At 42.5% G+C, this 13,866-nt stretch overlaps 1 protein-coding gene across 1 annotated transcript; it reads right to left on the bottom strand.

The window, feature by feature from the left end:
• Positions 1–1,960: 1,960 nt before the first annotated feature.
• On the bottom strand, positions 1,961–12,278 carry LOC133837117 (muscle segmentation homeobox). The gene is made up of 2 exons (XM_062267778.1): positions 10,598–12,278; positions 1,961–2,902 (listed from the first exon to the last, which is right to left on the bottom strand). The coding sequence occupies exons 1-2, from the start codon at positions 11,874–11,876 to the stop codon at positions 2,565–2,567; spliced, it is 1,617 nt and encodes a 538-aa protein (XP_062123762.1). The 5' UTR covers positions 11,877–12,278; the 3' UTR covers positions 1,961–2,564.
• Between the last annotated feature and the right edge of the window lie 1,588 nt (positions 12,279–13,866).

The raw sequence follows: 13,866 nt of genomic DNA on the forward strand, positions 1-13,866 counted from the left end.
TGTATACACTACAAAGTCCATCGAATTTATTAATTAAATATATGTACATTTGGTGTGCATCAATTCGGAAATAACCACTTTGCTTAAACATTTCAACACTGTCAGCGTGCATTGGAAATTTAATGCTGTCCGCTTCGCTTATCAGTGCCAAAGTGGCAAATAATATTTTAATTTATTTATTGAACGCATGAGGACACATTCACGTATAAATATTTATAAATGAGCGCGTTTGCAACTGCTAACAAATGGCAAATAAATCAAAGTAACAAAAATTGTTTGACATGCTGAATGAGAGCGAGAGCGAGAGAGAGAGAGAGAGAGAGCTGGGCAACATTTTCGTTGCGACGCGTTATTTCCATTTGTAATTAAATTAATTGGGGCTTAATTCAGCGCGATAACGATTGACGCTCGCTCAATTGTCAACAACGAATAAATAAATAAGCTCAAGCAATCAGGCATTAGTTGACTATGAGATACCCTGTGACTACTTGTAGTTAGATTAAACATTAAATCCACTAATTATATTAAAATTAACGTTTTCAGGGCTACAAAATTGATTTACAATATTATAAAACCCATTTAAGTTTACTTCATAATCGGTATTCATGTGTTGCAAGTGCTCAAAGTCTGTTATTGAACCCGTCTGACACTCGACAAATCGTATAGAAATAAAAATTACAATTTGATAATCACTCAATTCAATGGAAGATGCTGCTGCTTCTGTTGAGGCTCTCGAGTGAATGACGAGCATGATAATAAATATGATAATGACAGCGAGCGACTGATAATGAGGATGAGCACATCTGTGTTTAACCTCCACTTAGTTGCCAGAGATCGGACGGCAAATAGTCGAGTAAACAAGAATACGCATACGCCATGTTCACCCGCCACTTCCCCCATAGCCCCCATCGCCTGATTAATTAAATATTAATTGATCGTTGATAAGCATGCGCTGGCGCTTTTGCTTCTTCGCCTTTTCGCACTTAACTGAAAGATTGTGAAATTCAGGCGATTGAATTTACACGCAATTAAGCATCAACATCACCAGCATCAGCAATTATTGATTCTATATAACACGTACTACATAAAGTAAATCGTTTTGCGATAAACAAATGTGATGCAATCGTTCTGCATGTCGTAAGTAATTCAAATATGCATCTTACACAACTATTCGACACACTAATATTAAGTATACGCAGATTGAGTAATTCCGTTGCCCAACCCAGTCCACAAAAGGGACTTTGTCAAGTCAGGTTCGTTGATTATTAGCTATAATTGCGCCTGATCAGCAATCAATCATACAACACCCATTCGTCTAGCTTGACTTTTAACGTACCTCATGGCTGAAAAACAAACTTTGCACATGCTGAAAATATGTTCTTTATATAGTTCAGTTCAAAACAGATTTCTTATCAGATCTGGCTAATTCCGACAAACAAATTGCTTCGAAAGGTTGTGTGAATTCATTCAAACCTGCAAATCTGAGCGCTTACATCATTCAGAAATAGACGAGCTATATTATATATACACAACATGTATATTTTTCTGAGATCGGGGCAAAAAGTTCTTAGTTTGTTGCTATGCAATTAAATAAAAGAAGATTCGTTTTAAATTTTTCGTATAATTATATATTTTCGGTTGATTTTTTGTTGATTTTTTTAATGTTTTTTTGAAATTTTTTCTGGGGATTTTTTGTTTTATGATTTAAGTGTAAACAACTACAGAGGATTAACACTATATGGTAGTATTTAATATGAATGTATGAGCTATATATTTATATAGGTTTGTGTATTATATATTAGGTTTAATGTATAATTAACGGCATAGTTATAGCTGATTTTTAGTTAAATTCCTTAAAGGTATTTTTTAAATACATGCGTTTTTTCTTGTTTCGTTTAACTAGACTTAATATAAAATACAATACAATCAAATATCATTTACGGCTTAAGCTTGGGTCGATTTTCATTTTATATGTTTATTGACTTGAGTTTCACAAATAAATTAATGAATTACGATGTCATTGCGCTCGTTTTTGTTTTGTTTTTTTTTTTCTTGTTTTGTTTGCTTTGTAATTTAAATATTTTTGAAATTCTATACAGTAGTTTAGTTGCAACAATTCTTAAACGCAAATTGGCTTTTAAGAATTCTTGATTAGGTTTACATGCTAATTTTATGTACAATTAGGAAACATTTTTCGCTTGCTTTTGCTTTGATATTTACAGAGTTCGCTATCGAAACGTTCTCCCTCTTACTCTCATTCTCTCTCTCTCTCTCTTCGCTTTCCATTGCAGCTCTTCTTTTTCACTATGCTTACAGTATTTACAGAGTGCATTTTAAACAACATTTGGAAGTATCGTAAAATAAAATGCGCTAACATCACAGCAAAATTTTGGGGTTTTTTTTCTTTACTTTAAGCAAGCACGTCTCTTTCTTTTTTGTTAGGGGGCGTGCTGGCAGCTGGGGCCGAGGGCGTGGCTCAGTTATTTGGTTGAAGTTCTGGCTGTTTTTTTGTTGTATTTTTTGCTGGCGTGTTACTTGGGAGCGCACACCAACTTGGCCGCCACTTATCCCAGATGCATCAGACTCGGATGAAAGTAACCGGCCATTGCCCACTGTGCACCCGGCGCCCCGCGTCCCAGAGCCGCCATTTTGATCTTCTCGATTTCCGCTTCCTGCAGCCGCTTGGCCTTGGCGCGTCGATTCTGAAACCAAATTTTCACCTGCGTCTCGGTGAGACGCAACGATGAAGAGAATTCGGCACGCTCCGCAATGCTGAGATATTGCTTCTCGCGGAACTTCTTCTCCAGCGAGAGCAGCTGCTGTGTGGTGAAGGGAGTGCGGGGTTTGCGGTTGGGCTTATGTTTGCGCAGATTGCACTTGATGCGTGGTGGTTCATTGGCATCTAAAATGATAGAGAGAGAGAGTGGAAAAGTGTTGATTAGTTTCATGTTGATTACGTGATTAGTTTCGTGTATTCACAAAAGTGTCATTTGAGGCCAATTAAAAGCAACTAAATCCGCAAAGATTTGCATACAATTGAAACAGCGAATGAGATGCTGTCAACGTCTGTCCGTCTGTCTGTCTGTCCTTGGCCTTGTCACTGCTAAAAGCGGCAGCAGCAGTCGACGGCACAGGCAACGGCAACGTCTACAGCAAACGGTAATTACTCCTTTAAGTGGCCAATAAATTTGCTGTCTAAACTATTTGTCATACAAAGCAGCAGTCGCAGTCGCAGTCGCATTGGAAGTTGCAGCAACAGCGACGGGAAATGCAATGTCCCCAGTTCGATTCTCTCTCGCTCTCGCTTTCTTGGACTGTCTCTTTCTCTCTTTTGCTGACTGGTAAAACAATTTTAATTTGGGCATTTTGTTTTGGCAAACAAAGACCAAGACAACAGCCGACGAGGATAAAAAACCAAAAACACAAACACAAACACAAACAAAACGAAGCAAAAGCAAAAAACGTGCATGCCTTATAAAGCAGCCGCTGAAGTTGGGCGAAGGGAGGGAGGGAGATCAGGCAGGGATCGGGGAGGGAGAGAGGATTCTGGAGGGCAGATGCAGCTGCTGGTTCATCGTGCGCCTGTGGCATTCGCTTGGAGTGTTGTTAATGAAAGTAATGAGCTTGCCATGGAGCTGCCAGCGCCAAGCCACAAAGATGCAAATGGCATTTTAAAGATGCATCCCCGGGTCAGTCAGCAGCAGCCGCAGCAACAGCAGCAGCAGCAGCAGCAGGCAACCCGTATCGTATCCGTACTTGATCGTCAGTCGCCAGTGTCTCAACTCGGATGTCTGAAGGCGCACAGGCACGCGTAATTTATGGAGCATTTTGTTTAGCCGACAAACTGAGCAAACGAAGACATCGTTCAGCAGCAGCGAAATCAAATTGAAGAGCCAAGCCAAATGATATGCAACGCTTTAATTTTACGCATAATTACACAAATTGAAATTGCCGAGTGACAAACCAAAAATTGTTGTGTAGTAATTGCTTTTTATGCATTGCCAAACGATGCATTAAACGACAACAATGGAAAAGGACAGAGGAATTTTGTATATTGTAAATCTCTTAATGTTCCCAAGCAGCCAGATTCCAGTTGGAATTCTAGACAACGCGTCTGGCAGCGCATTACAAGTTGCAACAGTTTCTCACACACACACTCACATTTATTTTGTGGCACATTATGTCCGAACGATAAACAAATAAATGTCAACTGAAAACATGTGTCCAGTCCTAAAACTAATAATCATCGATTTCGGACGGTTGCATTTGCATCTGGGAAACGAAGTTGGGGCTGATCAGCTCATTAAGTAATTAGTGTGACATGTCAGAGTTATGTTAATGCCCCAAGCTCGATCGTACAGATTGGGCGCTTATCTCCCCAGATGTTGTTATTGTTGTTGTTGCTGCATCAATAATATGCATATAATTTCATTATATTTCTGTATGTGTTGGTTGTATATTGAATGCATTCTCTCGTAAAAGCGTTTTGTATGGCCTAACAAGGTGAAACGAAATGTGAAAACCCGAGATAACGACGATGATCATCATCATCATCATCATCATCAACAGCAGCAGCATCATCATCATGATCATGATGCGCCCCAGCAGCACTGAGAAATTTGTTACAGACTCCAAGACGACGACGACGACAACGACGTCGCATTGCATCTATAAATATACATAAATATATATTGTATATTCTGTTGTTTCTTTTTTTTTCATATGTAGGTATATTTATTGTTGTTGTCGCTCTTGTTGTGATGGCCATAAATTAGTTGCCAAATTAGCATATAAACGATGCGGTCAAGTTTTACAGCTTTGGCTGCTTTTGTCACATGCCTTTAACTCGCCTCATAAAAATAATCATTTCTATAATATCCGAATCTCGCACTCTCTCCCGATCATCGCTCTCTCTCTCTCTCTCGCTCGCTCTCTCTGGCTCTCGACTAGTTATACGTATTTGCAGTCTTTTGCATTTATTTCAAAATTAATTGCTCATTTGTCGCTAAATTGCTGGAATGGGGTTTCGGTTTCCATTGCAGGCCAAAGCAAAGCAAAATAAAACGAAGTAAAACTAAAGCAAGTGGAATTGAATAGCTTCGTTTATCCACCTCCCGCCTCTACGTTGTTGCCGGATCAACTAAGCCAATGGCTTCGGCTGCCTGTTGCACAAATAACCTGCAACAGATCCAACTGAGAAGAGAAGAGAAGTAGAAGAGGAGAAGGCGACCACGCACGTCCAAACCAGAGTGCGAGACTTGTTTTCGCCTTTTTGTGCTTTTATAGGCATTGTTGTTGCCATTGTTGTTGCTCGTTGCTGCTGCTGCTGCTGCATGTTGCCGTTGCTGTGACTGTGGCTGGGGCAATACGTCGCCAGCGTCGCCATCGCCACATCGCCATTGCCGCTGCCGCTGGCAGTGCAAATACATGCCACAAACGCCAATTGTGACATTTAGCCTATGTTTGTAATGGATTTTCAATTAATTTGAGTTCTCCGGTGTATTGTAGACGACGACATATAAGACTCGATCAGCAACAACAGCAACAACAGCAACAGCAGCGACAACGGCAAACAGCAATTGTGAAATTTACGCGTATATCGTATCGTATCGCGATATAGAGGCCTCTCTATGTCTCTATGGCCATGCTCGATACGACACGACACCGGTGACAACGCTTGGATTGATTTGCGCTGCAAATTGCTGGCAATTAATTCTTCATTAAAGCGTTTTCGCATAGCCAAATAGGCAGCAACAGCGACAGGGCAACCAGACGGACGGACAGACAGACAGACGGACGGACACAGGTTTCTGTAGTGAAAATCATTTTGCAATCGATTGGAGTAAAAATCGAGTCAAATGGTTTGGTTTAATGCAATTACACGCTTACGGTCAAACGGCCACAGCTATGGGGATAGAGCTGCTCTCTGTCTGTCTCTGCTGATTGGAGCAGCTGATTTCATAATGAAGGATTTTAATTAGCACCAAATACGTAGGTGGAGAAGCATGCAATTGATCATGATGATGTTGATGATCGCAGTGAAACGTTTAATTGGAATTGACCTGCATCAATCAGTCTAACTTGAATACCCTATTCTTATGTCGCGCAGTATTTTCTAATTTGTAAACCTGATAAGTGAGCCTCTTCCCTTTTCCACTCCGCTGCTCCGCTCCACATTAGAGCCTATTAATTAGCAAAGAGCGTGTTAAAACCGGCTGCCATAGATAAGTCTGAGAACTGGGCGCGATCAGTGGACAAATCTTGTCGCATTGCATGTTGGCCCCAAGTTGTCCAGCGCGAACACTTGCAATGTGGAATGTGGAGGCATTGAGGTGCATATTTTAATCAGCAATGGCTGCCTCTGTGCAAGATAAGCGACGATAACGAGTCGAGAGGTGGAGGGGGAGTTGAGAGCAGTCCATGTGGGTTGGGCACACGATGCCTTAAACACGCAGCTTCTGCTGCCCACTTTTACTTTAATTACTCAGCTGTACACACACTCAAAGCGAGCGAAAGAGAGAGACAGAGAGAGAGAGAGAGAGAGAGAGCGCCACAGTGAGCCAAATTAGTTGAACTACCAATTGTCTACAAACATTTAGCAAATGTTTGCCGTTGTCTGGCAACATGTGTCTACAGTATATGAAATAACCAAATGTCTGCGCCAGCAACACCTTGCGGCACCACATATGCAAGTCATTGGCAGACACCCCTCGTGCCCCCCTCTCTGCCTCCTCGCTTCACACTCTTTGCCCCGTGGCTTTTGTCTGGCCTGGTAATTTAATGCAAATAAATTTTATTTACCAAAACATACATCAAAATGTCTGCGCCAGCACACCTCAACCCAGTGGCCTCCGTCCCCTCTCTGCTTTTCCCCTCTGCTCCACAGTGCATGGCATGCAACTATGTGTGTGTGTGTGTGTGTGTGTGTGTGTATTTAGTACAGCTTATGCACGTTAGATGGCGTGCAGAATGCAAATATTATTTTAGCTTTTGGCTTTTGGCGTCTTCGCTTGGGGCCTCTTGCGAATGGTGTTAAAACGCATGCAAACTCCCCGCTCTCCCCTCCTTCTCTACTCTTCCTCTCTCTACTCTTTTCACCTCTTTTGCCCAGCTGCAGCCCAGCCGTCGGCTGTCGCCGTCTGTCAACGTTTAAATTGCTGCCTGGCTGCAAATAAAAATTGCGTGCTTAGGTGGGCGTAGCTGACATGCCACACCTACCAGTTTGCCAGTTGTGGCTCCTCTCTCTCTCTATCTCATTCCCACAGATTATATGTGTATGTGTGTGTGTGTGTACTTCTGCTGCTGCTTCTGTTGTTTGTGTTTATGCAATGACTCCCAAGTTGTTGCTCGTTTGTTCAGCTTGAAAATTAATTTCTATAATGGCTGCCAAGAATTGCAGCTGCATTAGCAAAAAAAAAAAACAAAAGAAACAAGAGAAATCCCCCTTCGTAACCCTTTGCCTACACTCCTTTGCCATAAAGTACGTGACTTGCCTGCGCTTTGCAATTAGTTAAATTATGAAGCCAACGCCGAAGGCATTTTAACTGCACGTAAATGTAAATCAATTGCCATGGCCCTCAACTGCAAAAGCATAAGCCCATGACGAAGGCATCTTCCAATGGCCTCACACAACGTTGCAACACCACCTGTGTGTTCTGTTCCCTAATCGCAGGCGCATTTAAGATGCCAGCCTGTGGTATTTCCCATTTAATTGAATCAGCCATGAAGAAAACATGAAACTAGCGCCGCTGATAAGCAGACCCAAGGGCTACCGTTCTTGACCAGTTAAAGATACATTGAAAGATACAGATACATTTGGAGAGACAAAGATACTTTGCGTTTGAACAGCCTCAAAAAGGCACTAAGTACCTAACACTTGACATAATATGACTGCAGATAGCGGCACAGGTCACACAGCGAGTGAAAGAGAGGGAGTTGTAGAGTGAGAGAGAGGGAGAGTTCAAGGCAACCTGCTGCGCTAATGAGACCTGCTGAGGATGAGACTTCGAACACGAAAAAAACAGCTGCCAAAATGAAATAAAGTTGTACACAGCAAGCAGAAGTATCTGTGTATGAGAGTGTGTGTGTATGTATCTGTGTGTGAGTGGAGCTGCAGTTGACAGCAAATGACAAAATAAGCGGCAAATGTTTGAAATAGTTTTTTGTTCTTGATCTGGTTGTTGTTGTTGTTGTGGCTGCTGCTGTCAGTTTAAAGACAATTTGAATGGGCTCTTTAAGCGAGCTAATAAAGTGTGGATAGCTGATGACTGAATGACAGCAATTTCAATAGTTGATATAAGAAAGGAAATGAACTGTAGTAAACTACAAATACTTTTAACAAATTTTGAAAATATTTTGATAAAAAAAAACACTTCTTATGAATAACTATTAGCTCATTTCTTATTTAATATGAGAGCAATTCAAACAGAAGCAAATAAGAACAGAAATATAGTTTCTGAAACTATACAAATTTGTAGCAAACTTACTAAATATGTAATAATTTGTTAACTATGGAAAACACTCTAACTAATTATATTATTAATTGTTGTTTAGTTACTAATTTCCAATGAGTAACTAACAGTTACTCAATTTCCTATTCAATATTTATTTACAGCTGCTTTCATGACTGCTCCTATGTTAATTATCGGATAACAACAAAAAAAAACCAATGTTGAAAGTGGCGCCTCTCATGGGCGTCTGAGCGTTGACAGCTTTATAAAACAATGCAACACAGAGCAAAAAGAACAGCAGCAGCAACAACTTGGCTTGTTTATATTGTTATTGTTGGTGGACGGAAATGCAAAGTTCGCGATAGGTTTTTTGCCCCTTTGGCAAATGGTAAAGTTCACATGTCTGTCAGCCGTCGGAGTTTTTAGGGTCTTTTTTTTCCATCTAGTCTATGTCCTGAATTGCAACAAGGTGTGACCAACAGCAAGAGTTGCAATGAGTGTTGCAAGCGCTTGGTCAGTGTTTTTCTTGCCGGAAAATGCTAAAGAAAAGTGTGAACTGTGCATGCAGATTACAAATCAGACCAGACCTGTCAGACTCGCTTCAATTAGTCTGGCCAGTCAGTTTAGTCAGATATATGATCATATACCATATAACACAAATATAGTACGGCAAGTACTTGTATAATTTGTGGCATATTGGGGGGCTGACATAGACCGGAAAACACCAAAAAAAAAAAAAAAAAAACCCAATGCAATAATGAATAAGCAGACGCGACAATTGAGTTAAATCAAAACCGACGCGACAATAACAAGAACAACAACAACAGTAAATGATAATAATGATGTTGTGTGGATTATTCGACGAGTGAAATGTTCATTGCAATCAAGAGCATTTCATTGTTTTATTTAAAGCGACGGAATAATTTCCACGCACTTTGACTACAGCCACCAGACAGAGCGAAAGAGAGACAGCTATGTGTGTGAGAGAGAGGGCAGGGGTGAAGGCAATAGCCCCACAACAGCAGCAAGGGAGAGGAGGGAGGGCAGGGTAAGGAAAAGGGGCAGGGAAAGGGGCAGGGAGGTTGAGCACCCGCAGCTTCGATGGCCGCCAATGGCAGCCATTATCGCAAATGCTGTCGACAATTGAGGCGCGGGTCAGTTAAATTCAATTAAACTAACAAAATGGAGACAACAATCTATTGATACAGCTTATTGACTGTGCTGTGTATAAGTGACTAACTGTAAAGATATTTCCCAAAATAACTCAATTCACTCTGAAGCCAATTACACTGTTTCATTGCATTTGTGGAAATGCTTGTTTAAGTTGTTAATATCAATTAACACCGAATGAATTTAATAGTTACAGACACTGAACTTATTTATGAATATAACTAAATGTATATACTATTAAAGGAAATGAATGTGAGTCAATTATATTATTAAGTAAACTGAATTGCCAGTGATTTGTACTATAAATATATAAATAACTAAATATTTTCTGATAAGTTATTTGAATAAATTACTAATACATTGTTGTAATTACTGAATCAGAACATAATTTATAGAGTGGAATATTTTAATTAGCAATCACATTTGAATCAACTAAATTGCTAATGATTTTTTAAGTATTTACTTTTTATTATTACTTTAAATTTTCGTAAGTAAATTTAAGTGCTATCTAGAAATAATGGATCGAATTCTCAATTTTTTTAAAGTCAATTAAATATTAATTGATAATTAAAAAAGAATATCTACACTTTAGAAAATACTGATAACTAGAATGTTATAATTAAGTAAGTAAATTATATTGTTTTGTTTTGGAAATTGTGCGACAAATGCTAAAATCAAATTTGTTAAAATGCTTGATTTATGAAAACTTTCCATAACATTTTAAACTGATTCCCAAACGGTTTGTTTGCTATTCAAAATAAAATGAGCATAAAACACTATACTAACATATACATACATATGTTTGTAGTTTATGTTCTTTAGACTGACGAAAGCAAACTAACTAAATATTTGCTCAAATTATTGCGACTACATATTTGGCTATTGTCAGTTGTTGTGCTATTTAATTGCCTGCAAATTGACACACATTCTAGAAACTGTGGAGTAGTTGAATTTGTAATTTGTATATCGATGCTTACCTCCTCCGAATCCCTGTCCCGGAAACAGACCCGGCGGTCCAAAGGGCGGCATTTGACGAGCTCCCGGCCAAGGGACTCCGCCTCCCATGCCGCCCCAGGCGACGGCAGCTGCGAGAGCTGTGAATGGCGTCGGTCGGATGGGCACATGACCGCTGGCGGCCAATGCAGCTGGCGATAGAATCGAGGCGCCCATTTGTCCAGCACCTGGACCAGAGCCAGGCGCGGCACCATGCGAACTTTCGAGGGATTTGCTGCTGCTGTCGAGTCCGTCGGGTGTGGAGCGTGGCGAATCGTCCGCATTCATGTCCTCAATGTCCACAATCGAATCCTCCTCCTCATCGTGCTCGCCGCCCTCATGCTCGTGCAGCATATCCTCATCATACTCCAACTCCGAGTCCGTGTGACTGCTGCCACCGAGCGGCGAATGTCGTTCGTTCTTGGCGGGCGTGGAGCTGGCGCCAATTGCATGCGTTACGGGTGTGGAGCTGGGCGTTGAGCTGGCCGAGGCGGAGGCGGGCGGGGAGCTGGCACGGGCATCGGCTTGCGCCTGAGCCTGACGCAGTTGCGCCATCGCGAGCTGCTGCTGCTGATGCTGTTGCTGCTGTTGTTGGGCGTGCGCTGCTGCCGCCGCATGCGCCGCATGCAGCAAGTGGGCGTGATGGGCTACGGCGGCGGGATGAAATGCATGCGTGGGCGGCACTGTGGGCACAACGGCGAGCGGAGGCGGTGGCGGTGTGCCCGCTGCACTGCTCTGCGAGATGGGCGATGTGGCTGCGGAGCTGGAGAGGTTCGTGGGCGCATCGCTGGCATTTGGAGTGCGGGGTCGTGTGTCCGCTAGCAGCGAGGCAACACTGAAATTGCTCAACCTGGAGCTGCTCTTGTGCAGATGATGAGGCGCCGGATGCACTGCAGCCAGCTGTAATGCTTGCTGATGTTGCTGTTGTTGTTGCTGTTGATGTTGCTGCTGCTGTTGCTGCTGTTGTTGCTGCTGGTGTTGGGCCAGCAAGTGTTGCTGATGGGCGAGCAGCAGTGCCGACGGCGATGTGGGACTTGACAGCGGATGCAGTGCAGCGCTGCCGGCGGTGGAGGTCAGCGTGTTGCTGCTGTTGCTGTTGCTGCTGCCGGAGCTGCTGCTCAGCGTTGTGGTTGGCGGCACCGTCGGGCTGGTCATCGTTTGACGCAGTCCAGTCACGGTCATGCTCTTGCTCCTGCTGCTGATGCTGCTGCTGTTTGTGCTCCTTGCTGGTGTTGTTGTCGCGTTGCTGGACAGCTTTAACATAAAGCCAGCGATTTCAAATGCGTTTTCTGTTATTGTTATTGTTGTTTTTGTTGTTAATGTAGTAATTGTTGTTGTTGTGGTTAAAACATTGCACTGTCAAGAAGTGCGCGCGAGTTCAAATTGGCACTTGGCGGGTCGCTCAGTAAAAATATGTGTTGTTAATTTGTTTTGATTATCTTTTAATTAATTCGCTCGTTCATCACACAAACACACTCACTAACACATACACTGTCTCACACACACACGCACGCACGCGTTCTGTTCATTTGCTGCTGCTGTATGCGATGTTGCGTTTCTGGCGTTTCAAATTCACGTTGTGCGACTTCTCGTCGGCGGCTCTGAAAAACAAACTCGAGAGAGAGACACGTCCTCTTGAGATCACGTCTGTTCTACAACTGAACGCTGACGGCAGCGCAACCACAGCTGCGCAGTCACAGCCAACTGCTGCAGCACACACACACACATACACACACGCGCACGTAGAAACCTGCTTGGTGTATTTAGCTGGTGGTGGTGGTGGTGGCTGTTGCTGCTGAAAACCGGCTGCTCTCGCTGCTCTCTTGCGCTCTCGCTCACACGCGTTGGGCCGCCGCATACAGCGACACCATTTTTATTGGCCTAACTGTTTCGGTTATGCTCTCTCGCACTGCAGCAGTTTGTTTGCTCTGCTTGTTGTTGTTGTCGTTTTTTTCTTATTTACCTTTTGTTGTGTTTCTTGCGCCGCCTTCTTTTCAGCCGCCGTTTCGTTTCCAGTGTGGTGAGTTTTGCAGTGTGCTTGCTGTGCGAGAGCGAGACGTCGCTCTCTCTGTCTGTTTGCTGTCGCATTCGCACGCCTAATTATTATTGAATAATTCAATCTTCAAAGCGTTTTTGCTGCGCGTATTAGCATTTTATAACAAGCAGCGGCAGCAGCAGCCACCGCAGCCACAACCGTCGCTTGTCCATTTCCACTTTGGATATTTCTTTTGCTTTTTTCTTTTTCTTTTGTTGTTGTCGCTGTTTTTTTGTTTTTTTTTTTGGTTTTGCTCAGCTGCTGCTGCTGTTGTTGTTGTCCCCCTTATGCGTCGTCTCGCTCTGACACGTCGCAGCTTCCACATTCATGACTTCATTTGCCTGCCGCTTGCCGCTTGCTGCTTTGCCGCTTCTTATTAAATTCTGCTGTCAACGTAATTGGCGGCAGCGTCGTCGTCGTCGTCGTCTCGCTGTCTGCTTGCGCTTTTCGAGTCTCGCTTCTTCGTACTCTGGCTCTTGCGAGTTTTTCCGACATTGGCGCAAGGGAAAATTTAATTGGTGCTCCAAGCGGGCGCACGCGGCGTATGAGCAATCAGCTAATAAATGTCGCATCGCAGCCCCGAATAACAATCTAACTAGCAGTCTGTGTATGTAAATTATCTACCAGTCTTTCTTTCTGTCCGTCTCTATGTACACACAAATAATAAACAATAAGCCCATCATTACGATGATGAAAAGCTCATTCGTTGACGACGACGTCATCTTATCACAAAGCTGCAATCTCGGCCAGGAAATTATGTTTTTTATGCGTCTTCTTTGGCTTTCCTTTGCCAGTCACAATTTATGTCCACGGCATACACCTCAAAGATAAACCATAAAATTCTTATCGTTACGCATAAATCGAGTAGCCAGCATGGCAAATCAATCAAACGTTAGTCTTCTTCAAAAAAATATGCAGCATCCCGAAAAATGAAGCATTCTTCTCTCTTCTCCAACTTCTTGTCACTTTGAAAACACAGCCCATTCCATGGGAGGCAAGCGACAACAAAAGGTTTTCTCCAGGATAAGCCAAAACTTTTGGGGTTCATTATATTTCATAAATGGCACAAAAGCCTTCTCTTTTGCACACTGTCTCTCCGCCCTCTCTCTTCGTCTCTTTCTGCTTATAATTTTATTCTACAAATTAAACTCATTTTAAGGATTATTATGTGAAAATTGTTTGCTCCAAAAAGTTTCGCCAGTCATTGTTGTAGCTGTA

This window comes from Drosophila sulfurigaster, chromosome 2R (assembly GCF_023558435.1).
Source record: "Drosophila sulfurigaster albostrigata strain 15112-1811.04 chromosome 2R, ASM2355843v2, whole genome shotgun sequence".
NCBI lineage: Eukaryota > Metazoa > Arthropoda > Insecta > Diptera > Drosophilidae > Drosophila > Drosophila sulfurigaster.